Source organism: Leucoraja erinacea, chromosome 14 (genome assembly GCF_028641065.1).
Source record: "Leucoraja erinacea ecotype New England chromosome 14, Leri_hhj_1, whole genome shotgun sequence".
Lineage (NCBI taxonomy): Eukaryota > Metazoa > Chordata > Chondrichthyes > Rajiformes > Rajidae > Leucoraja > Leucoraja erinaceus.
Genome location: NC_073390.1, coordinates 18,991,430 through 19,018,080, shown reverse-complemented (window position 1 = coordinate 19,018,080; position 26,651 = coordinate 18,991,430). Strand labels below are relative to the sequence as shown.

General features: G+C 45.0%; 1 protein-coding gene across 2 annotated transcripts in view; it reads left to right on the top strand.

The window, feature by feature from the left end:
- The first annotated feature begins 2,391 nt into the window (after positions 1–2,391).
- LOC129703334 (carboxypeptidase B-like) overlaps positions 2,392–26,651 on the top strand; it is a 29,818-nt gene continuing 5,558 nt past the window's right edge. Inside the window, exons 1-9 of one of the 2 annotated variants that reach the window (XM_055645700.1) lie at positions 2,392–2,587; positions 2,684–2,759; positions 2,841–2,965; positions 3,064–3,166; positions 8,558–8,659; positions 9,989–10,093; positions 10,687–10,797; positions 17,984–18,074; positions 20,706–20,908. In XM_055645700.1, the coding sequence (XP_055501675.1) occupies positions 2,514–2,587; positions 2,684–2,759; positions 2,841–2,965; positions 3,064–3,166; positions 8,558–8,659; positions 9,989–10,093; positions 10,687–10,797; positions 17,984–18,074; positions 20,706–20,908 (990 nt within the window). In that variant the 5' untranslated portion in view covers positions 2,392–2,513. Of the gene's footprint in view, positions 2,588–2,683; positions 2,760–2,839; positions 2,966–3,063; positions 3,167–8,557; positions 8,660–9,988; positions 10,094–10,686; positions 10,798–17,983; positions 18,075–20,705; positions 20,909–26,651 lie in introns of those variants that run through there. The other variant, XM_055645701.1, reaches the window with a different exon arrangement.

The following is a 26,651-nucleotide window of genomic DNA, read 5'->3' as shown; positions in this document are numbered from 1 at the left end:
GCTGATGGACCTGTTTCCACGCTGTATTTCTAAACTAAACTATACTATACTAAACCAAACCTGATCCTCCTAAGTTTGTTCAGTTCACCACATGTCTTGTCTCAAATTACTTAGCTTTCAGAGTATTCGTTTACAAAAGATAATATTGCAGCATTAATTTACATGAAATGCTTCATTTGTCGTCTGGGGAAGTTTCAATGAAGATTTTCCACTGAAGTATATATTCTGCAGGGATGGGATCCCTGTGCCATTCCCAGCTCACTGATGCTGCATACATATCAGGAACAGACGCTATACGCTTCTCACTGCCTCTGAAAAATAGCCAACAGCATCAAAGGCTGACACAAAGTGCTGGAGTAACTCAGCGGGTCGGGCAGCATCTCTGGACAAAAGGATAGGTGACATTTCGGGTCAGGACCCATCTTCAGTCACGACCTGAGAGGTCACCTACACTTTTTCTCCACAGATGCTGCCCTACCCGCTAAATTAATCCAGCATTTTGTGCCTAACTTTGGTATAAACCTGCATCTGCATTTCATCGTTTCTACATAATCAAAGGTTTGTCTCATCCGGGTCATTCCTTCTTCTCCCTGCTCCTGTCGGGCAGAAAATGCAGAAGCTTGAAGGCACACACCACCCGACTCAGGAACCGCATCTTCCCCTCTGTTATCAGAATGCTGAGCAGACCTTTCATAAAAGAGGGTACTGTCCGTTTCACCTCTGTCCCATTGTGGACATTGGGCTTTGTCTATGGAACTGAGAACTATATTCCACACTTTGTATTACTTTAAGGTGAGAGGGTCAAAGTTTAAAGTACACGGCATTGGGGGTTCAGTATTGATGTGGATAGAGAACTGGCTGGCAAACAGGAAGCAAAGAGTAGGAGTAAATGGGTCCTTTTCACAATGGCAGGCAGTGACTAGTGGGGTACCGCAAGGCTCAGTGCTGGGACCCCAGTTATTTACAATATATATTAATGATCTGGATGAGGGAATTGAAGGCAATATCTCCAAGTTTGTGGATGACACTAAGCTGGGGCACAGTGTTAGCTGTGAGGAGGATGCTAGGAGACTGCAAGGTGACTTGGATAGGCTGGGTGAGTGGGCAAATGTTTGGCAGATGCAGTATAATGTGGATAAATGTGAGGTTATCCATTTTGGTGGCAAAAACAGGAAAGCAGACTATTATCTAAATGGTGGCCGACTAGGAAAAGGGGAGATGCAGCGAGACCTGGGTGGCATGGTACACCAGTCATTGAAAGTAGGCATGCAGGTGCAGCAGGCAGTGAAGAAAGCGAATGGTATGTTAGCTTTCATTGCAAAAGGATTGAGTATAGGAGCAGGGGGGTTCTACTGCAGTTGTACAGGGTCTTGGTGAGACCACACCTGGAGTATTGCGTACAGTTTTGGTCTCCAAATCTGAGGAAGGACATTATTGCCATAGAAGGTTCACCAGACTGATTCCTGGTATGTCAGGACTGTCTTATGAAGAAAGACTGGATAGACTTGGTTTATACTCTCTAGAATTTAGGAGATTGAGAGGGGATCTTATAGAAACTTACAAAATTCTTAAGGGGTTGGACAGGCTAGATGCAGGAAGATTGCTCCCGATGTTGGGGAAGTCCAGGACAAGGGGTCACAGCTTACGGATAAGGGGGAAATCCTTTAAAACCGAGATGAGAAGAACTTTTTTCACATAGAGAGTGGTGAATCTCTGGAACTCTCTGCCGCAGAAGGTAGTCGAGGCCAGTTCATTGGCTATATTTAAGAGGGAGTTAGATGTGGCCCTTGTGGCTAAAGGGATCAGAGGGTATGGAGAGAAGGCAGGTACGGGATACTGAGTTGGATGATCAGCCATGATCATATTGAATGGCGGTGCAGACACGAAGGGCCGAATGGCCAACTCCTGCACCTAATTTCTATGTTTCTATGTTTCTATGTTTAACATCACAGAGCTTGCGATCCGTTTGCTGGGGATCGAAGCACCAACCATCGGCCCTGTGGACTTGAACATCGTGAAGCTGCCCTCATCTCTGGAGTCATAGTCATACTTCAAGGAAACAGGCCCTTCAGCCCAACTTGTCCACACCTACCAACATGCCCCATCCACATTAGTCTCAACTGCCTGCCTTTGGACCATATCACCCTAAACTTATCTGATCCACGTACCTGTCTAAATGTTTCTTGAACATTGCAATAATACCTGTGGTTGGGGTGAAGTGATTTAAAAGAGAAAGGTGATAGCCCAGTTAGCACAGACATCCCCTGCCTCCCTCTCATCCCCAGCAGTCAATGTAGACAATGAGCAGGTAGCTTCCAATTTGATAAACACCGGCACGTCAAACCATTGGAAAGTTGCCAAGGCTTATGATTCATCCAGAATACATGCTGAAACCGGAAACAGTCACCTGTTGGGAGTTTTGCATTACAATCACCTGTTGGAAGTTTAGGCTGGATGGCATTAGGTTATAACTGTGTCTGATCTACCCGGCTGTCCGCAGTGATCCTGGGTACATGATGGAAGGACTACTGTTCCTGGGTTTTGTTGCAGTGATTTCAGAAGCTGTTTCTGGTGAATTTTACTCCCGGTAAGAAATATCACTGGATGTACTGCATAAATGTAGGTGTCGGAGAATTTTTACCACCACAAAGAAAATCTGAGATTTACGTTTTTGTTTTCAAAGGGATAAAGTTTTACGCCTAAAGCCTGAAAATGAACAACATCTGCAGTTCTTAAGGAATGTATCTCATCCTGAGCAGGTATTATTTTGTATTCATATCTGAGATTAAAGAGAGTGGGGGTGAACTACAGAACTAATGGGGTCTTTCATGTGCATGCAGGTTGATTTCTGGAAGCCAGCTTCTGCAGAGCTGGTGACTACAAACAGTACTGTGGACATTAGGGTCCCTGCAGACTGGGTTGCCGAATTGCAAAGTGAGCTGGAGAAGATTGCATTGAAATTTGAGTCAGTTTCAGATACTTTTAAACATTCACCAAATACTATCATTGTTCATTCCCCTCCTTATTTTATGTCGGAACAATACAATGCTTTGTGTTCTGCAGGGTTTTAACTGAAGATTTGCAAATCTTGATTGAGAACCAGTTTGACCAAAGATCAACACGAGATATCCACCACAATTATGAAACTTATCATAGCTGGGATGAGGTAACATTCATTTCATTTTTAGTAGTATTATTTCAAATTGTGTAAAACAGCATTCTGGACTGTTAAGTTAAATTTAAACGAAACAGTAGAAAAACAGGTTCTTCAGCTCGCCGAGTCCATGCTGATCATCACAAATTAGTTCTATGTTGTGCCTCTTTCTCTTCCATTTCCTACATACTCGGGGGAATATACAGAAACCAATTAACCTATAAGCCTGCGTGTTTAATTTAGTTTAGTTTAGAGATACAGAGTGGAAACAAGCCCTTCGGCCCACCGAGTCCGCGCCAACCAGCGATCCCCGCACATTAACATTATCCTACACACACTCGGGACAATTTACAATTTTACCAAGCCAATCAACCTACAAACCTGTACGTCTTTGGAGTGCGAGAGGAAACCGGAGCACCCGGAGGAAACCCACGCAGTCACAGGCAGAACGTGCAAACTCTGCATGGGCAGCACCCCAAGTTGGGATTGAACCTGGGTCTCTGGTGCTGTGAGGCGGCAGGTCTACCAGCTGCGCCACCATGCCGCCCCCTAAGAGAGAAGAGAGTGGACGTATGAAACATCTATTCAGCCTCATGAATCATTTGAGCCATTTGATATAATCTGTTCGGGAGCTTCAATTACTGCCTCTGGTTAGAAATCTGTTCAACTGCCTAATTGTAAAAAGGACTTGCCAGACGAGGTATGGCCATTAGTAGGAAGTGCTAGAAAATATTAACACTGAATACCTTCCTGACCTCGTTAGTGGCTGTCAATAATCAAGTATTATTTTAGAAATTATATCTAATTATATGTCTGAGTGAAACAGTGTGAAGAAGGGTCCCCTGCCCAAACATTCCCTCCACAGATGCTGCCTGACACTTTGAGTTCGTCCAGCACTTTGTGCAATGCTCAAAATTCCAGCACCTGCACCTACTTTTGTCTTAATGTTAACTATGGTTTATATAAATCACTGCATTTCCCTGTAAGTGAATAGCGTGCCATCTATGCATACAATTCAACAACAAATAGAAGCATTTATATGGTGCCATTCACAACTTCACAAGCAATTCCATGTATGAAACTGGAACTTTAGGAATGTGGCAGCAAATTAATGTGCAGCAGATTATTATTACACCTCCCCTTAGGAAATATCCAAGTTATCAGTTCGGACATTTATCAATGGACAAAATTAATAAACTTTTGTTAAGATGCTAGTTTACAAAACAAAAAGACACAAAGTACTGGAGTAACTCAGCAGCCAGGCAACATGTAGAGGCGACATTCCAGGTTGGGACAGTTCTTGGGACTTTTTGAGGTGGGGAGGGGGAAAGAAAGCTGGAAGAGAGATTAAATTCGGGATAAAGCCTGGCGAGTGATATGTGGATACAGGTGAGGTGCTGGAGGAATTTAGCACTTTGTCCCATCTTCATCTCTTCCAGCTTTCTTCCCCACCGCTCCCCTCCCAATACAATAATTCTCGACCCAAGACGCCAGCTGTCCATAATCTCCAGAGATGCTGCTTTGGGCAGTTGAGTTACTCCATGACTTTGTCTCTTTTTTTCTGTAAACCAGCACCTGCAATTTAGGTTAAAGATGCAGGTCAGTTTTAGCGTTATCCCTCACGGCCCGGATAAATCTGGTCAAGATGGTCGTCCTACCCAAATTCCTGTATCTTTTCCAGCATGTTCCTATATTTATCACTAAATCTTTTTTTGATAAATTAGAAAGGAGAATATCTAAATTTTTATGGGGTAGCAAACCGGCCAGAATTCGAAAGACGGTACTACGAAGTCTCCTAAGAGTGACGGCGGTTTGGCACTTCCTGACTTTAGGCGATACTACTGGGCTGCTAACTTGCACAAAATCCTGTACTGGATGAATGATGATTGCGACCACCTACCGATCTGGGTACACATGGAAAAGGCGAGTTCACATCTCCCGTTGCGGTCTGTCCTATGCTCTCAACTCCCCTTTCTATAACATCTGCGGGGGCAGGCCCAGTTGCGTCCCTCTCGCTCAAGATATGGAGTCAACTTAGGAAAAACTTCGGTTTACAAGGCCCTTCCATCTTGACCCCACTGCTTAAAAATCACATCTTTAAACCTTCAAGTACAGACTCCGCATTCAAAACCTGGCATTAATGGCATCAGTAGTATCAAAAACCTATACAAGGATGGCATTTTTTTGTCTTTTGCGGAGCTTTCGTCCAACTATAGCCTCCCAAACTCCCACCTTTTTCGTTTTTTCCAGATTAGGGATTTTGTGAAGAAGATATTCCCCCATTTCCCAAATCGTCCCCCTGAAACCCTGACCGATTCCATCCTAGCTCTAGATCCCAACCGGAAGAAATGCATCTCTTTTTTGTACAACTTGTTAGGGTCGGTTATATTGAAACCTCATACCGCATTAAAAGCTGTATGGGAGGGCGAGCTGAATACGAAACTAACAGACCAGCAATGGGACTCTGCCTTGGATTTGATCCATTCTTCCTCCATATGTGCCCGTCATGGTCTAATCCAATGCAAAGTCCTTCACAAAGTCCACTACACAAACGCAAGATTATCTAGAATATACCCCGCTGTTAAAGGCACCTGCAACAGATGCAATCAATCCCCTGCCAACCATAGTCATATGTTTTGGTCTTGCCCTAAGCTAGCAACCTTTTAGAGGAGTGCTTTCGACGTGCTAAGCAGAGCCTATGGCCAGGCTATTCCTCCAAACCCACTGTCAGCTATTTTTGGTATTCCTCCCAACACCCACCTCTCTGTTGCGTTGAAGCGGGTCCTGGCTTTTACAACATTGTTAGCCCGGAGACTGATCTTGCTTAACTGGAGGCTTACCTGTCCCCCGACACACGCCCGCTGGATCAAGGAGGTGCTCTACAACTTAAAGCTTGAAAAACTTAGGTTCTCTCTCAGAGGCTCTACCAAGACATTCCTAGATACATGGAACCCTTTCCTGGAACTTGTTAACTCTCATAACTTGTTTCCGGACTCGGAAGAGGACTGAGTGCCCTCTATCACTGCTCTGTCTTATTGCAGCTGCTATCCCCTCAACCCCCCCCCCTCCCTCCCCCACCCCACACCTTTTTTTATTTTTTTTTTTCATTTTCATTTTGTTTATCTTATCGTATCTGTGTGGATGTGTACGTATGTGAGTGTTGTTTGTCCCCGGGTGGCGAGGGTGGGTAAGGGTAAGGGTTTTGAGGGTCGTTTACATACTGTTGTACAATTATGTCCTGACTATCACTGTCTGTTATCATTGTATGTATGCAAATTGCAGTCAAATTCAAAATTCAAATAAAAAGATTTAAATGAAAGATGCAGCGCATAAACGGGCCCTTCGGCCCACCAAGCACGCATCAACCAGCAATCCCCATACACTAGCACTATCCTACAGACTAGGGACAATTTACAATCTTTTACCAAATACAATTAATCTACACAGCTCTACATCTTTGGAGTGTTACATAGAAACATAGAAATTAGGTGCAGGAGTGGGCCATTCGGCCCTTCAAGCCTGCACCGCCATTCAATATGATCATGGCTGATCATCCAACTCAGTATCCCGTACCTGCCTTCTCTCCATACCCCCTGATCCCTTTAGCCACAAGGGCCACATCTAACTCCCTCTTAAATATAGCCAATGAACTGGCCTCAACTACCTTCTGTGGCAGAGAATTCCATAGACTCACCACTCTCTGTGTGAAAAATGTTTTTCTCAACTCGGTTCTAAAAGATTTCCCCCTTATCCTTAAACTGTGACCCCTTGTTCTGGACTTCCCCAACATCGGGAACAATCTTCCTGCATCTAGCCTGTCCAACCCCCTAAGAATTTTGTAAGTTTCTATAAGATCCCCCCTCAATCTTCTAAATTCTAACGAGTACAAGCCAAGTCTATCCAGTCTTTATTCATATGAAAGACCTGACATCCCAGGAATCAGTCTGGTGAACCTTCTCTGAACTCCCTCTATGGCAAGAATGTCTTTCCTCAGATTAGGAGACCAAAACTGTATGCAGTTTAAACCACACAGTTTAAAACCGCCCGTGTAGCAGTGGCAAACCTGCCTGCCAGAATGCTGGTCCCCCACCTGTTAAGATGCAATCCGTCCCTTTTGTGTTGGAGGAAACCAGAGCACCTGGAGAAAACCCATGTGGTTACAGGGAGTACGTACAAACTCTGTACAGACAGCACCCATAGTCAGGATTGAACCTAGGTCTCTGGCGCTATAAGGCAGTAACTCTACCGCTGTGACACCCTGTCTGCTTGTGTCTGCTGGAGCAACTCGGCAGGTTGGGCCACATCCGTGGAGGGAAATGGACAGTCGACATTTCGAGTCGAGCCCTTCATCTGGACTGCAAAGGTATAAGGGAGATAGCCAGGATAAAGAGGTGAAGTGGGGAGGGGTGGGCCAAGAGCTGGCTAGAGGTCGGTGAAATATTGATTGGCAGTTTGGTGGGTGTTGGGAGGGGAAAGGGGGAAAAATCGACAGAGGCTTGGTGGGGATGTGTCAGGGGTTGTGGGGAGAAGGCAGGAGAATGGGGTTGAAAGGAAAAGATAGACCAGCCATGATTGAACGGTGGAGTAGAATTGATGGGCCGAATGGCTTATTTCTGCTCCTGCAACATGAACATATGAACAACAGAGGGCTGTAAGATCATGACATCCAATAAGAAATGAAGGGGTGAATGTGGTGGTCCAGTGGGAATAGTGGCATCAGAGGATAAGGGAGGCAGTGGGAGCTGTGTGTAGGCAATGCACAGATATGGTAGGTGGGGGAGGAGGAGAGGAAACTAGGTCATATGGATGAGTGGAAAAAGAAGGGGTTGCATAGAAAATCAATTCTTACAAATCCATACCGGCTATCTACTACTTCAGTCCAGATGAAGACCAAGGGGACTCACTCAGTGGGTACACTGAAGGCAAAGGTATTTGATGTTCTGAGGATCAAGGGATGTACTGACAATGGAATAAAGTAGTACTGAGGTAGAAGATCAGTGACAATCCCAATGAACGACACAAGGGCTAAATCATCTCCGCTTGTCTCTTTGCCTCATGTTTAGTTTAGCTTAGCTTAGAGATACAGAATGGAAACGGGCCCTTTGGCCCACCGAATCCGTGCCGGCCATCGATCACCCATTCACATCAATGTGCACAACTATAATAGTCTTGAATAGGAAGGGACTGCAGATGCACTGTAGATAGACACAAAATGCTGGAAATGTCTAACTCAGTGGGTCAGGCAGCATCTCTGGAGAAAAGGAGTGGGTGACGTTTCGGGTCAAGACCCTTCTTTAGACGTAATGGACACCACATTTTCACAAATCCTTTTACTGTCAGGCTGACACATTTAAAATAATAAAATATATCCAGGGTAATTAAAGGTTTGATAATTGATTGTAGATTGAATCTTGGACTGGCAGAATAGCAGAGGAAAACCCAGACCTAGTTTCACGGATGGAGATTGGAAAGACCTATGAGGGAAGAAGTATTTACCTGCTGCGGGTAAGATCATTTTTTATTATCATACGATATTTCACTGAGGTGGAGGCTTGTGCTCGCCCGGTTCCACCCTGTTAATTTGTAGCCAAACCCCTGTGGTTTAATTTTAAAGATGGTGAGTTGAGTTTGAGTTCAGTTTATTGTCACGTGTACTGAGATTAGTGAAAAGCTTTTATCGCATGCTAACCAGTCAGTGGAAAGAGTGTACATTGATTACAATTGAGCCATCCCCAGTCTACAAATACATGATAAAGGGAAAAAAGTGAATTCAGTTTAGTGCGAGGTAAAGTCCAGTAAAGTCCGATCAGACAGAATTTGCGCCTGGTTCAAATCCAGATCTGCATTTTCCAAAATAAAAATGGAAATACTGGAGGAACAGCCAGTCACGCTACTGAGGGCCAGGCTGCTGCCCCTCCACTCTTCCCTCAGTTCTGAAAATGAGTTCCCAACCCAAAACATTAACTGGAATCAGAGTCATACAACATGGAAACAGGCCCATTGACTCAACCCATCCATGCTGACCATCTAAGTCGTTACAGCACGGAAACAAACCGTACAGCCCAACCTGCCCAGGCCGACCAACATGCCCTATCTACACTGGTCCCACCTGCCTGCGTTTGGCCCATGTCCCTCTAAACCTGTCCAATACATGTACCCATCCAAATGTTTTCGAAACGTTGTGATATTACCTGCCTCAACTATCTCCTCTGACAGCTCGTTCAATATACACACCACCCTTTGTGTAAAAAAGTTGCCCCACAGGTTCCAATTAAATCTTTTCCCCCTCATCTTAAATCTATATCCTCTGTTTTTTGATTCCACTACACTGGGTAAAAGACTATTCTGCTCATGATCTTATACAGCTCAATAAGATCACTCCTCATCCTCCTGCGCTCCATGGAATAAAGCCCTAGCCTCCTCAACCTCTCTCTATAGCTCCCGGCCTTGAGTTCTGGCAATGTCCTCATAAATGTTCTTTGCACTCATTCCAGCATATTTCCAGCATATTTCCTATAACATGGGAACACAATACTCTAAAAGTGGCCTCACCTATTTCTTGTTCAACTGCAACATGACGTCCCAACTTCTATATTCAATACTCTGTCTGATGAAGGCCAATGTGCCGAAAGCCTTCTTGATCATTGCTTACGCTTTCCACTTGTACTGCATGAATGGCTGAATTGATCCGCGTTTATTATCGGACCTTGCTGCAGATTCAGGCATCTGCAGTTTTAATTGTTTTGCATTTTCCAAAAGCTCGAATGGATGCAATGATTTCACTTGATGACGCAGCCTTTCAATTAGACTGTCTGTTCCAATCCTTTCTTAAAGGTCGGCAACAAAACAGGTGCAGAGAAGCCTGCCATCTTCATGGACTGTGGAATGCATGCCAGGGAGTGGATTTCCCCAGCCTTTTGCCAGTGGTTCCTGAAGGAGGTCAGTGGAGAAACCTGATGTCTATCAGTTGTGGAGTTTTTATTTTGCATTTCTCATTCTTCTAGGCCTTGAGAAACATACCCAGGTCTAATTCAATGTGAATAGATGGTGGTTTGGCATGGTAGGGTTGCTGCCTTACAGCGCCAGAGACCCGGGTTTGATCCTGACTATGGGTGGTGTGTGTATGGAGTTTGTACGTTCTCCCCGTGACCACATGGGTTTTCCCCGGGAGCTCCAGTTTCCTCCCACACTCCAAAGGCGTACAGGTTTGTAGGCTAATTGGCTTTGGTAAAGATTGTAAATTGTACTTACTGTGTAGGATAGTGTTAATGTACGGGGATCGTTAGTCACCGCGCACTCGATGGGCGAAAGGGCCTGTTTGTAAACTAAACTAAGTTAGAGACAAGGAAATACAGATGCTGGTTTACACATAAAAGAGGTAAACTGGGGTAACTCAGCGGGTCAGGCAGCATCTCTGAAGAACATGGAAAGCTGACATTTCGGGTCAGGTCCCCTCTTCAGACTAATTGTGGGGGAGGGGGAGGGGGAAGCAGGGAGAGAGAGTTAAATATAAAGACTTTTATATTTTTTAGGTTGTTGGAAGCTACAATTGTATGCCCCTGATAACTACACTTTTCAATCAATTGGATTTCCTGGTTGTTCCTGTTGTAAATGTGGATGGTTACGTCTACAGCTGGACTAAGGTAAGCATTCCTGTAAAGCATTGTATACATAGATCCTGTTGCCTGGGCATTTACTTGGTTCTCCTGCTATCTACTCAGCCTAAATAATTTATCTATCTGGTCTTAACTCAACCCGACTTTCCATTCCTACTCTGTTATATTCCTGTTATCCTCCACACCAACCAAACACATCGTCCATTAAAACTCAACTTGCTAAGCTCAATAGTTTATTCATCCATGTACAAGTATGGTACCCAGACGCCGAGTTCGCAGCTGGCTTATGTCACAATTCATGCAGTGAAAAGTATACCCTAAGAAGAATTGTGTATATCCGGCATCGTCCAATTTAGTTTAGTTTAGAGGTACAGCATAGAAACAAGCCTCTCGGTCCAACCTTCGATCACCCATTCATATTCGGTTTTAGTTATCCCAATTTCTCATCCATTGCCTTTACAGTTCAAAGTAGACAAAAATTGCTGGAGAAATTCAGCGAGTGAGGCAGCATCTATGGTGAGAAGGAATAAACAACGTTTTGGGTCAAGACCTTCAGAATTTACAATTTATAGAGGCCCTTCAGCCCAACTTGTTCATGCTGACAAATAAACTCATCAAACTAACCTACAACCCCTCCACTTCCCTCACTCCCCCCCCATGCCTTGTTCCTCGCTTGTTTCTCCACACCCCCACCTGGATGTGCATCCACTTCTCCCTTTCTCCTCCCTCTGTTCCCCTTCCACCTACACCCCTTCCTCTGACTTCATAAATTCGGCAGATTAGGCAACATCGTAGGCTTAATTTTATTATTGTCATTTGTACAGCTGAAAGCTTTGTTTTTGCACACTTTCCAAACCGAGCAGATATACCATACATAAATACAATCAAGTTCACCCAAACTCGAATAGATGGCGCAAAGGGGAAGGTACAGGGTGCAGAATATAGTTCTCAACATTGTAGAGCATCAGTTCCATAGACAAAATCAAAAGTCCGCAAAGGGGTCGAGGTATATTGAACAATACCCTAGCTTATGGAAGGACCATTCAGCAGCCTGATAGCGGAAGGGAAGAAGTGGTTCCTGAGTCTGGTTGTGCGCGTTTTCAAGCCTCTGTACCCTCCACTGGACGGGAGCAGGGTGGAGAAAGAATGACCAGGGTGGGACAGGGACAAGTCTTTGATTATGTTGTCTACTTTTCTGAGGCAAAGTGAAGTGTAGATTGAGTCAATGGTGGGAAGTCTGGTCTGCGTGATGGACTGGGCCTACATCCAAAAGTCGGCAATTTCTTGTGGTCTTGGGAAGAGCTATTTCCAAACCATGCTGTGGTGGAACCCAACAGTGTGCTTTCTATGGTGCATCTCTGGGGAAGGAAATGGACCCTGAACCAGATTTCTGAATCAGTTTTCTGAAGGGTCTTTGACCTGAAATATCAACTCCATTTCTCTCTCCACAGATGTTGCCTGGCCTGCTGAGTGACCATGCTCTGCTTTTGCTTTAGATTGCTGAAACCTGTTTTTTCTTATGGCTTCAGTTTCCGGATGGAAAGAAGCTGTATCTCCAAATATACAATGGGAAGTCTGAAGCCTCAACGGCTGGAGGCTTTCCCAGCCACTGACTCCAGGACCCCACATCCCATCTTCCCGAACATCACTGCCCTGAACCAAAGTGGGCTCGTTGCAACCCTTAACAACCCATTGAACATGGAACATATAACAGCACAGCACAGGAATAGGCCCTTCAGTCCACAATCTCGGTGCCGAATATGATGTCATGTTAAACTAATCTCCTCTGCCAGTATGTGATCCATATCCATCATTCCTGCAATTCCGCGCACCTATCTAAAAGCCTCTTTCATGCCACTATCGTATCTGCCCCTATCTCTGTCCCTTGCAGCATGTTCCAGGCAAACACCTAACTCTGTCAACAAGCTTGCCCTGTACATCTACTTTAAACTTTGCTCCTTTCATCTTAATGCTACACCTTTGACAATTCCAACCTGGAAAAAAGCTTGTGACCATCTACTCTATCTAAACCTCATGTAATTTTATATATAAAGTGAGATTGAGTTCTGATGTGACTTGGTTTAGATGTTTTATATACTCCTATCAGGTATCCCATCGGCCTCCTAAGCTGCAGAAACCAATCCACGTTTGTCCAACCTTTCCGTATAGCTAATGCCCTCTAATCCACGAATTGTTCTAGTAATCCTCTTTTACGCCCCCTCCAAAGCCTCCACATCCTTCTTGTAATAGGGTGATCGGAACTGCACACAAAACTCCAATGTGGCCTAACTAAACTCCTAGAAAGCTGCAGACGGAAACAGAGTGCTGGAATAACTCAGCGGGTCAGGCAGCATCTCTGGAGAAAAGGAATAGGTGAAGTTTTGGGTTGACACCCTTCTTTAGCTCCTATAAAGTTGTAACATGACATCCTGACTTTAATATTCCATGCCCCGTAGAAGGCAAACATACTGAATGCCTATTTTTACCACGCTACCTACTCATGTTGAAGAAAGAACTGCATTCCTTCGCTCCATAGATGCTGTCTCACCCGCTGAGATTCCCCAGCATTTTTTTCTACCTACTTATGTGGTGTCGTATTTTTGGACTTTGGTTTCTGATCCCACCTTGTCAGTGAACGTGGTCATTTCTGTACCTCCGTGACACTCCTGTCTATGTAGCAAGCGACAGGGTCTTTGTTAATTCTCTGGCTTGTTTCCCATGCTCCATTCTCTGTAAACTGGTTCAGCTGTGTTTTGGCTGAGACATGGATATGTGATACATTGATATTTTGGGCGTAGTGAATACAATCGGGCTTAATTCAATTTCCCAACATTGTGGCATACATTTCACAGCAAAGATAAAGCTCAGAACGGGGGCCGCGGAGCATCTTTGAAAGTGGGGGGGCTGGGCGATCACTTATCACTGGCCTTGGGGGTACCTGGCGCGGGAGTGGAGAGACTGAGTGGAGGAAGGGTGTGGGAGGGGTTGACCCCCCTCCCATGGTAGGGACTTTTTGAAATTTGATGTATTAAAATCATGTTTTAGTGCATTGTAGATATGATTTCAATGTTTTTTGTTTTAAGTATTTTTAAGATAATGTAGCTCCTACATGAGAGATAGGAGCAGGTGACTATTATATTTGTTATTGTTCGACCTCCAAAAACTGGAGGATAATAATACAGGCCATCCCCAACCACAAAAAGTGGGAGGATATATTCGGTTTCCTCCCACTCTCCAAAGACGTGCAGGTTTGTAGGTTTGGTATAGATTGTAATTTGTCCGTAGTGTGTGTAGGATAGTGTTACCGTGCGGTGAATGCTGCTCAGTGCGTACTCGATGGGCCGAAGGGCCAGTTTCCACGCTGTATCTCTAAACTAAATTAAACTAATAAACTAAGATTCAAGATTTCTACAGCTTTTCTTTCTCGATGCTAGCTGATGAGAGGACTGTTCAGCTGCCTGAGTGATAATAGTGGGGTTGGGGAATATATTGTGGTGGGTGGGTGCCAGAGTGAGTAAGAGTAAGGAGGGAGTTGAAAGGATGGGTAATGTGTCAGCAGGTTCCTTTTATTCCACATTCCCTTGGTGCTAAGTCATGAGAATGGCTTCTGTTCATCTGTTGTGGTGTTGCAATATATTTTGCATTGTTGCTTGCATAGGCAAATGATGAGGGTACAGTTATCAACAAAACATCTTATTTAATAGATTGTGATTGTTGATAACTGGTGTATCCTGTCATATCTCAGGGTAGACAATTCTTAAAGGTACACTCACTGTTATGTACACTCTAAAGGTGTCTTTAAGTGAAGCTTTTCTTTAACCTGGTTTTGCAGGTATTCAGCTTTCAAACTCCCTAATGAGTATATTCCCACTACTGGAGAACTACAAGACTTCACATTGCCCACCACATTAAACCATTGGGGGAAGCTGATGAGATGTTAGAGGGAGAAGAAATTGCTGGGAAATAAATTGGGGAGCTGGGACGGATGGGATTGGCATGAGGGCCAGCATAGAGTCAATGAGCCAAACGGCTTTCTTCTGCGTCATAAGGAAATGTGAGCCTGGTGTCTTGAAAAGTGTTCCTTCCACCATTAACTCACAAGCTCTCACAATATCTCACAAGCGTGTTCAGTTCAGTTTCAGTTCACTTTAGTTTATTGTCACGTGTACCGATGCACAGTGAAAAGCTTTTGTTGCATGTCAACCAGCCAGCAGAGATACAGTGTTTAAGAAGGAACTGCAGATGCTGGAGAATCGAAGGTACACAAAAAAGCTGGAGAAACTCAGCGGGTGCAGCAGCATCTATGGAGCGAAGGAAATAGGCAACGTTTCGGGCCGAAACCCTTCTTCAGACTGGGATACAGCAGAGATACAGTATCTGATTACAATTGGGCCATTCAGGGTGTACACAATACACGATAAGGGAATAATGTTTACTGCAAGGTAAAGCCAGTAATGTCTGACCAAAGATAGTCCAATAATAGTTCAGGATGTGATGAATGAACACAATGTTGAACCTGCCTGGAGCTGAGACTTATTCCTCCAATTAAAGGAAGTGCAAAGTCATCTGGCCCTTTCCATGAAGTGATAAGGTGTAATGAAATCAGTGTTTACATCATAATTCCGAGTCGTGGCACTGTGTGGTTACAGCATATTTACATACTTCCAGTTTGCGATAGGAGTAAAATTAGGCTATTTAGCCCATTGAGTTTGCCTCGAGGTCCTTGCTGGTCTGCTGCTGCTGAAAATACTGTCCCACCATATCCAGTAAGTTATGCTCCCTCCCTTCAATGGGAGAAGCCGAATCCACCTCTTGCTCCGATTGTGAGCTCATCAGACTTTCAATATCCCCCTCAGAGGAGTCTGAGATATCGTGCAGCCCTTGAAGGGAACCTGCTGTGGGGCTTACATAGTGCCCACTGTGGCTATCCTCCCTCTCACGGAGCCTGCCACTCAGGACAATTTCGTCCAGCAGCCGCTCCAGCCGACTTTTCGAGATAGGTCGATCGCGGGTGCTTACCGGGCCACTCCAACCGACTTCCGTGCACTCGGGCTACCCGTTGCCGGTCCCCATGCCTCCCAGCACTGGTCGCTCCCGGCCGCTCCATATTATCCTGCCGCCCTGACCCCATCACGAGCACCTGTCGCCGGCGGCTGGGCATCCATCCACTGATAGCGGCTTTCCAGCTCTGTAGGGCTGGCCGCTCCTCATGGCTGTAAGGACTGTCTCCACCACCCGAATTTGGGACTTACGTTTTGCCGGCCTTCCCTCTCAAGTCGGGCACCCCATTCTCCTTCCTTCTACCTGTACTGCATTTGTCCCGGCTCCTTCCCGACTCATTTGCTGCTTCCTCACGCACTCTGTCCTCTTAAGTTAGAAATCAGAGAACCTGCCGTTCGTCGGCTTTTATTCTATCACACGTCCTCCCCATGCGACTCGTTCCGCTTGTTTGCGATAAAAATGTCCAGACTCCTTGGCTATTTAGCCCCACTGTCATGGTGAACTGTGGCAATGTAACATTTCACCACCCTAATCAAGAACCTATCAACTTTAAAAAAAATTGGCCTCACTGTCGTCTGTGGCAATGATTCACCACCCTCAAGTAAACAAAATTCCTCCTCGTATCCATTCTAATGGCACGTCCTTCTATTCTGAGGTTATGCCCTCTTGTCCTAGACTCTCCCACTAGTGGAAACATCCTCTCCACATCAACTGCAAATAGGTATTTCATTATTCGATAGGTTTCAATAGGATTCCTCCTCATCCTTTTTAACTCCAGCGAGCACAGGCCCAGAGCCATCAACGATCCTCATAAATTAATCCCAAAACGGCTCCATATTGAGACAACGTCGGTGCCAAGAGAAAGCCCTCAAGGCGGATGGATCGATGACTCGGATCTGCTGGCAGAATCATGCAGAGCTCATTCACCTGCCACTCTGACTGTGCTGAAGTCTGAGACTCCAAGAATGACTTAAACGTCAGTGCGACTTAACATGGAAAATTCCCACTTCATTCCAATGTGGGAATAGAATGGCAGAAGACAAAGTTTTCTGGCACTTATGGTGGGAACTCTGCCCCTGACCTCTGCCTGTCAGCAACATTTTGCTCAGTCAAGTGGCGCAGCGGTAGCATTGCTACCTTGCAGTGCCAGAGACCCGGGTTCAATCCTGACTACGGGTACTGTCTGTACGGAGTATGTATGTTCTCCCTGTGAAGCGTGGGTTTTCACCGGGTGCTCTTGTTTCCCCCCCATATTACAAAGAATTGCAAGTTTGTAGGCGTCGGTAAAATGGTCCCTATAAGTGTAGGATAGAAGTAGTGTATGGGAGATGGTTGGTCAGTACGGACTTGGTGGGCCAAAGGGCCTGTTTCCACGCTGTATCTTTAAACTAAATTGAACAAAATAGTCCCTGTTCTCTGTCAAAGAGCAGATCTGTTGGGAGTTTTAGTTTTTAGATGGTTTTGTTTTTGAGATACAGCGCAGAAACAGGCCCTTCGGTCCACCAAGTCCGCACCGACCAGCAATCCCGGCACATTAACATTACCCTACACACACGAGGGACAATTTACATTCCTACCAAGCCAATTAACCTACAAACCTGTATTCTGTGGAGTGTGGGAGGAAACCGAAGATCTCGGAGAAAACCCATGCGATCGTGGAGAAACGTATAAACTCTGTACAAACAGTATCCATAGTCGGGATCGAACCCGGGTCTCTGGCGCTGTGAGCGCTGTAAGGCAGCAACTACTGCTGCGCTTCCGTGTCGTCCTAGTTGAATAGAGTTAATCACACTATCCTTTTTCTCAGAACATCATCAACTTCCATTGACGTCTAATCCCAAACCTAGTAAAGCCTTCCAGGGGAATTCACAGGGATGTGATTAGATAAAATTTAGCACCAGGCTTCACAGGAAATGTTAGGGCAGGATGCCAACAAGCTTGCTGAGAGAGAAAGGCTTTAAAAATGAGTTTTGAGGCAGGGATAGTGGTGGCAGGGCAATAACCTCATCAAAGCAATTCCAAAGCTCAGCGCACACTATTCCAGAGATTGGATATCAAATGATAATATGCCAAGTTGCTGCAACTATTAAATCATAATTATTGCACTGGAGTGAAATAGCAGAACATAATTAAATGTTTGCATAAATTGTACCTATGGTGTAATAACTGCCCGATATTTATTCCGACTGTGCCTGTGCATGTTTGTGCGTAGGATCGATTTTGGAGGAAGACACGGTCCAAGAACAGTGGCAGTAGCTGTGTGGGAACTGACCCCAACCGAAACTTTGATGCCAAGTGGTGCAGTGAGTTAAAGCTTTTTAACAGAGACCTGCCGTGTGAGGGGTGGGGAATTTAAATTAGGAATGTTCTAAATATTTCCCCTTGTGGAAAGCGATGATGGTTGGTGCCAAAGAACCATAGCATGTTCCTTCCTTTTGCTTCAGTCTTGACACTAATTGATGATCCAAACATGGTTTAGTTGAGTTCAGTTTAGTTCAGAGATACAGTGCGGTAACAGCCCATTTGGCCCACTGAGTCCAAACTGACCAGCGATCCCCGCACCTCAGCCCTATTCTAGGGACAAATTACAATTTTACCGAAGCCAATTAACCTACAAACCTGTACATTTTTGGAGTGTGGTAGGAAACCAGAGCACCCGGAGAAACCTCACGCAGGGAGAATGTACAAACTCCGTACAGATAGCACCCGTAGTCAGGATCGAACCCGGGTCTCTGGAGCCTCAAAGCAGCAATCTACCGCTGCAACACCATGCCACCCTGGATGGGTTGGACTCAGGTCATTTCAACGTTTCAAGATTTCAAGGTCAGTTTATAGTCACATGTACCAATTAAGGGACAGTGAAATTTAAGTTAGCATACAGCCATATTAAGTGAAAAGCAACATGACACACAACCACATAAAAGTAAATATAAACATCCACCACAGTGGATTCCGCATTCCTCACTGTGATAGAAGGCAATAAAGTTCAAACTTCTTCCTGCTCCCACGGTCGGGGCAGTCAAACCATCCGCTGTCGGGTGATCGAACAACCTCGCGTCATGGCGGTTGAAACTCTCTCCGCGGCATGGAGCTCCCGAGTTGGCCTCTTCTACCAGGGACCGTGGGCTTCACGATGTTCAAGTCCACAGGACCGATGGTTGGTGCTTCGATCCCCGGATCGCAAGCTCTGTGATGTTAAAGTCCCGCAGACTCCTGCGGTTTGGAGCGCCAGGTCAGTCTCCAGGAAAGACCGCCAACTCCACGATGTTAGGCCGCAGTGGGGACGGAGATACGAAACGGAAAAAAAACGCATCTCCGTCGAGGTAAGAGATTGAAAGAAAGTTTCCCCTAACCCCCACCCCCCACATAAAATAAACGAATGCCACTGTCCCACTTAGGAAACCTGAACGGAAACTTCTGGAGACTTTGCGGCCCACATAAGGTTTCCGTGCAGTTCCCGGAGGGTTTTGTCAGTCTCCCTACCTGCTTCCACTACCTGCATCCTCCAGCAATCGCCTGCAACCTCCGGGAACCGCACGGAAAACTTGTGTGGGGCGCAAAGTCTCCAGAGGTTTCCGTTCAGATTTCCTAAGTGGGACAGGGGCATTGGGAACACTAAAGCCTACTTTTTAACTCATACTAAAATTACCAAAAAAGAAGAAAGGACAGACAGACTGTTGGCGAGGCAGCCACTGCTGGTGCAAGAAACATAGAAACATAGAAATAGGTGCAGGCGTAGGCCATTCGGCCCTTCGAGCCTGCACTGCCATTCAATATGATCATGGTTGATCATCCAACTCAGTATCCTGTACCTTCTACTATCACCTACCAAACTACCATCTAACAAACTACCATCCTTGAGTAAAGCACAAAGTGCTGGAATAACTTGGTGGGTCAGTCAGCTTCTGTGGATGGAATGTACAGGCAAAGTGTTTGGTCAGGACCTTCTTCAGACTCAAGAGTGTTTGGAGAGTTGTGTGCAGTTTAAATGTCAGAGACTAGGAACCATAGCTCGAAGGTGTGAGGGAATTTTTTTTAAACAAGATGTGTGCAGCAATTTTTTTCATGTAGGTGGGTGCCTGGGGTGGTGGTGGAAGCAATTACAATATTGGTCTTGAAGAAGCTTTCGGATAGGCACATCTCTTGAAGGAAGAAACCTTTGAAAAAACTTTTGAAGAAAGGACACCCTAAGTGAATCTCAACATATGGAGCTGGGAATAAGGGCATGGGATTTAGTAGAAATGTATAGGAGTCTGAGGAAGAAGGGACTCGACCCGAAACGTCACCCATCCCTTCTCTCCAGAGATGCTGCCTGTCCCACTGAGTTACTCCAGCTTTTTGTGTCTATCTCTGGGATTTAGTAGAGTCAGGCTTTTCACTGTGACCCACACTTTATTTAAAGTATAGATGATATTCCCGAGAAGAAGGAAGGAATTAAATATCCCAGTAGAGTTGCTGCCTCACATCTTCAACAATCTGAATACTAATTTGACCTCTTGAGTTGTTTGTGTGGAGTTTGCATGATCTCTCTATGATTCAGTGAGTTTCCTTTGAGTGCTCCCGTTTCCTCTGGCATCTCCAAGATGTGCAGGCTGATAGGTTTATAGTTTAGTTTAGTTTAGTTTAATTTTGTCAAGTTGGTTTATTGTCATGCATACTGAGATGCAGTGAAAAACGTGCTATCCAGTCAGCGGAAAGACGATACATGATTACAATCAGGCCATATCTGTACAGATAGAGGATAAAGATCTGTTACAAATTCACCCTAGTGTATAGACAAGTGACAGAATCTCAGATGGGAATGTGGTGGGAATAAAATTGCAATTGGTGTAAATGGATACCTAATGGCCAGTGCAGACTAGATGGGCTGAAGAGCCTGCTTCCTACTATGTATGAATCTATGACTCTATAATGATGACTTATCTCACCCACAGCCACGGGTACCTCAACAAATCCATGCTCAGCCGTTTACTGTGGAACGCATGCAGAATCCGAAAAAGAAGTCAAAGCTGTTGCAGACTTCATCCGTAACCATAGTTCGATCATCAAGGCATATCTCACCATCCACTCATACTCCCAGCTCCTCTTGTATCCATACTCCTATGACTTATCTCTTCCATTTGATCACAAAGAGCTGGTAAGTTACCGTGTGTTCCAAATGAATTAGTAACAAATTTAAGGCCTATATAGAAATTAATTGTTTATTTGAAAAACATGCCCGATTCATTAAGGCATCATTTAGAACCAAGACAAAAATAGTAAATGGTAAAGTCAGCTCTGTAATTAGAACTAATTTTCTTTTGTCTGGGTTTTTTTTTAACTTCCCCTCATTGGCCTATCAATGAGGATTCAATAAAATATTAGTGTCAGATGAAACTTTACATATCAGATGATATCATATGATTTAAAGACAATAAAGACAATAAAGTATCATCATCATCATCATCATCAATATCTTATCCCCATGACAATTCCCGCCACACTCTATCAGAGATTCCCTTTGTCCGATCCATCTCTCCCTCACACGATATGTGACTGAAAACAACTTTGTTTTTCTCTCATTCCCAGTTCTGGCAAAGAGCCTTTGAAATATTGACTCATTGCCATTGAAACATTGACTCTTTTCCCCTTTCCACAGATGCTGCCTGACTTCTGAGGGTTTCCAGCATTTTCTGGTTTTATTTCAGATGCTCGGTTATTGCCATTCTTTGATTTATTTAAAATATAGAACATAGTCATAGTTTAAGACAAAAGGGGGTCCCCATCCACAATGGAGTAGAATGTTTCTCGCCCTACGGTTTGGAACTCAACGAGTGGTGGAAGAGATACTTTGAATATTTAAAAAGTGTCGATAGATCCTTGATGTTGAGAAAGTTCATAAGTTATAGGAGAATTAGGCCATTCAACCCATCAAGTCTACTCTGCCATTCAATCATGCTGATCTCTCTTTCTCTCTCAACCCAATTCGCCAGTCTGCTCCCCAAAACCCTGACACCCTTACTAATCAAGAACCTGTCAACCTCCGCCTTAAAAATATCCATTGACTTGGCCCCCACAGCCATCTGTGGCAATGAATTCCAGAGATTCACCTGCCTGTGACCAAATAAATTCCTCGTCATCTCCTTTCCAAAGGTACGACCTTTTATTCTGAGGCTGTGCCCTCTGGTCCTAGACTCTCCCGCTAGTGGAAACATTCTCTCCACATCCAGTTCATTGGAAAGATGTGCAGTTGAGGAGTTGAAGTTACAATCAAATGTACAGGTTAATTGCCTCTGTAAATTGCATCTAATGTGTAGGGAAAGGGTGCAAAAGCGGAATAACATATAACTAGTGTGAACTGATGGCTGGCACGGACTCAGTGGGCCGACCGGCCTGTTTCCATATCTCCATGTATCTCCAAAAGAAACTAAACTAAACTATATATCTGTCTACATTTTGTCAGAGCTACCAAGTTGTCCCACCTGCCAGCTCTGTTACCACGATCATGCCAACCTTTCTTTTTTAACACATATTCAATTTACATTTGAACCATCTTCAATGCAACTTAATCTAGATAATTAAATCACAATCACAATAATACTTTATTAGCCAAGTATGTTTTGGAACATACGAGGAATTTTATTTGCCAAGTCAGTCATACAAATAAAAAGCAACGGAACACACAAAATAGTTTTTAACATAAACATCCATCACAGTGACTCCCCCACATTCCTCACTGTGACGGAAGGCTAAAAAAAAGTTCAAATCGCTTTCCTTCATTGCTCTCCCGCGGTCGGGGGCCTCGAGCCTTCCGTTGACGGGACGATCTTGACTCCCGTAGCGGTAAAGTCCGCAGGCCGCGGTTGGAGTGATCCCAGGCAGCCCAGCTCAAGGTCAGTCCAAGGAGGCCTCCAGGTCCATCGATGGTAGGCTGCAGAACCACCGGAATTACAACCCGGAAAACAATCGCATCTCCCGCAAGGTAAGAAACTGAAAAAAGGTTTATACCAAAATACCAAAAAATCATCTTCAGCCAATTTTTTCCAATTTTCTTCATTCTATGTCCCCTGCTCACTAACTTGATTCTGCTGCTGATAGCAGCTTATTTCAATTAATTCCACCTAAGTCATCTTTGAATTTCTCCTTTACCTTCCTGGTTCTTAGCTACAGCTTTGCAAATTAGTTTAGTTTAGTTTAGTTTAGAGATACAGCATGGAAACAGGCCCTTTGTCCCATCGAGTCCATGCCGACTAGCAATCCTCACACACTAGCACCATCCTTCACACCAGGGATAATTTACAATCTTTACCGAAGCCATTTAACCTACAAACCTGTACGTCTTTGGTAAGTGGGAGGAAACTAGAGCACCTGGGGAAAACCCATGTGGCCACAGGAAGAACGTACAAACTCCATACAGACAACACCCATTGCCAGGTATGAACCTGGATCACTGGCGCGGTAAGGCAGCAACTCCTGCGTCACAGTGCCGCCCATAATCTCTTCCTGTAACTGAATTCATTTCACTCTGCAATTTCAATTAAAACTTAAATGCGCAACATTTAACATACAGCAACGGAACAAGCCCTTCGCCCCACAGTGTCCGTGCCAAACATGTTGCCAAGTTACATCTACTCTTTCTGCACATAAGCCATATCTCTCCATTCCCTGCATATCCATGTGTTTATCTAAAAGTCTCTTAAATGACACTATCGTGTCTGCTTCCACCACAATCCCTGGTAGTGTGTTCCATGCATATACCATTCTCTGCAAAAAGAAAATTGCCCAACACATTGCCTTTAAACTTTGCTCCTTTCACATTCTAGCTATGTCCTCTAATCTTTGACATATCCACTCTGGGGGATTCTGACTGTCTCTACCTTATCTATGCCTCTCATAATGGTATGTACTTGATTTCTCCTATGTGTTAATATCCTTCCTGAAGAGCAACCTTATTTGGTAAGCATTTGACCTGAGCTCTAATCAAAAGAAAATAGACAATAGACAATAGGTGCAGGAATAGGCCATTCGGCCCTTCAAGCCAGCACCGCCATTCAATATGATCATGGCTGATCATCCACAATCAGTACCCCGATCCTGCCTTCTCCTCATATCCCCTGATCCGCTATCATTAGAGCTCTAACAAACTCTCTCTTGAAAGCATCCAGAGAATTGGCCTCCACTGCCTTCTGAGGCAGAGAATTCCCCATATTCACAACTTTCTGGGTGAAAAAGTTGTTTCTCATCACCGTTCTAAACGGCCTTATTCTTAAATTGTGGCTCCTGGTTCTGGACTCCCCCAACATTGGGAACATGTTTCCTGCATGTCCAATTCCTTAATAATTTTACATGTTTCAATAAGATACCCTCTCATCCTTCTATACAAGCCCAGCCGCTCCAATCTGTCAGCATATGACAGTCCCGCCATCCCGGGAATTAACCTCGTGAACCTACGCTGCACTCCCTCAATAGCAAAAATGTCCTTCCTCAAATTTGGAGACCAAAACTGCACACAATACTCCTGGTGTGGTCTCACTAGGGCCCTGTACAACTGCTAGTGAGTACTAATTATTAGTATGTGTCCTGAGGAAGGGTCTAGGGCTTGAATTGTTCATTCTGTTTTTCTTACCACATGTTGCCTTGTTGAGTGTTTCCAGCATTTTCTGTTTTTATTTCAGATTTCCAACATCAACTTACCACATGTTGCCTTGTTGAGTGTTTCCAGCATTTTCTGTTTTTATTTCAGATTTCCAACATCAACTATTTTTTTAAATGTTCACCATCAAGTGCTTCCCAGAACTTCGTCACATTTTTGCTCACAGATTTTATTAACCCAAGGGTCTAATTTGCCTTATATATTATTATCTTGTCCTGCTATATTGCTTGTTTCTACATTGGGGACGATCAGCCATGATCACAATGAATGGTGGTGCTGGCACAAAGGGTCGAATGACCTCCTCCAGCACCTATTTTCTATGTTTCTATGTTTCTATGCTGCCTTCATAGATTTGTGTATTTCTGATCCTGGAGATCTAGGAAAATGCCATAATTTTGTTTATACAGGTGCACAACCTTTTATCCGAAAGCCTTGGGACCAGACACTTGTCGGATTTAGGAATTTTTCGGATTTCCGAATGGAAGATTTTTAGCGTAGATTAGGTAGGTAGCGCGGGCGGCTTGAAAAGTCTGGAGCGGCTGCCTCCTCCCCGGAGACCGGGGAATCATTGTAAATCATTGCATAAATGTTAGTCAGTTAGTTTGGAGGGATTTTATGTGGTTGGTGGGGGGTGAAAGGGGAAACTTTAATTCTTAGTCCCCTACCTGGTCGGAGAGGCGGGGAGCGGGCAATGCCTTACCGGGTCGCCGTGCAGTAAGCTCCGGAGCGCTATGGCCGCCGACTCCCAACATCGCGGAGCTGGGGGCTCCGTCCGGCTGCGGGCGGCGCCGGTTGGAGCTCCGACCCCGGCAACTCTACCCCTGGCTGCGAGGCGCTCCAAATCCAGCGCGGCCCACGGCCAGACGCCCGCAGCCCCAGCTCCAGCTCCACGATGTTGGGCGTCGGCGGCGTCACAGCGCTGGGATACCAGCGGGGAGCGGGCAATGCCTTACCGGGTCGCCGTGCGGTAAGCTACGGAGCGCTGTGGCCGCCGACACACAAGATCGCGGAGCTGGGGCTGCGGGCGTCCAGACGCGGGCCGCGATGAATTTGGAGCGCTGCGCAGCCAGGGGTAGAGTTGCCGGGGTTGGAGCTACAACCGGACCCCGCAGCCCCAGCTGGGAGTTGGCGGCCACAGCGCTGCGGAGCTTACTGCACGGCGACCCGGTAAGGCATTGACCGCTCCCCGACCAGGTAGGGGACTAAGAATTAAAGTCCCCCCCCCCCCTTCACATAAAAGCCCTCCAAACTAACTGACTAACATTTAAGCAATGATTTACAGATGTTTAAGTGTCTCCCCGGTCTCCGGGGAGGAGGCAGCCGCTACAGTAGTACAGACCTGGGTTGACCGTGGGTCGTTTCGGGTCAAGTTTGGCGCCAAGCGCAAGCTTTGGTGTGCAGACGACATCCTGGAAAAAATGGCCGGTTTTCGGAGTTTTTCGGTTTCCGGAACTCCGGATAAAAGGTTGTGCACCTGTATTGGGTTTTTTGTTATGTTATTCCCCATCCAAACCTGCAACAACCTGTGAGCTGTCGAAACAAGGAGCAGCAGTTGCTAGTTTACAAAGACACAAAACATGCTGGAGTAACTCAGCAGGTCAGGCAGCACATCTGGAGAACATGGATGGGTGACATTTCATGGAGACCATTCTAGTTTAATTTAGTTTTTTGTCATGTGTACCAAGGTGCAGTGAAAAGTTTTTTGTTGTGTGCTAGCCAGTCAGCGGAAAGACTATACATGACTATAATCGAGCCATCCATAGTGTACAGATACATGATAAAGGGAAATGCATTTCGTTGTCTCTGTACTGTACACTGACAATGACAATTAAAATTGAATCTGAATCTGAATCTGAATCTGAATAACCTTTAGTGCAGGATAAAGTTCAATAAAGTCTGAATTAAAGATAGTCCGAATGTCTCTATTGAGGTAGATAGTAGCTCAGGACCCTTCTCTAGTTGTCGATGGGATTGTTCAGTTAGCTGATAATATTCTTCAATCCGAAGAAAGGATGGGACCGAAACTTCACTATCCACGTCCTCCAGAGATGCTGCCAGACCCGCTGAGTTACTCCAGCACTCTTTGTCCTCAATCTGTGAGATGTTGCGTTAATTTAACCCACAGTTTGCCTTTGTTTCAATGGATGTTATTTCATGTTATTCTGATTGACCCAACCACTGGAGTAATCATCGCACCAGACACATTCAGATCAAAAATGAATGTTTAGATGCTGTGCAGGAGAGAGGT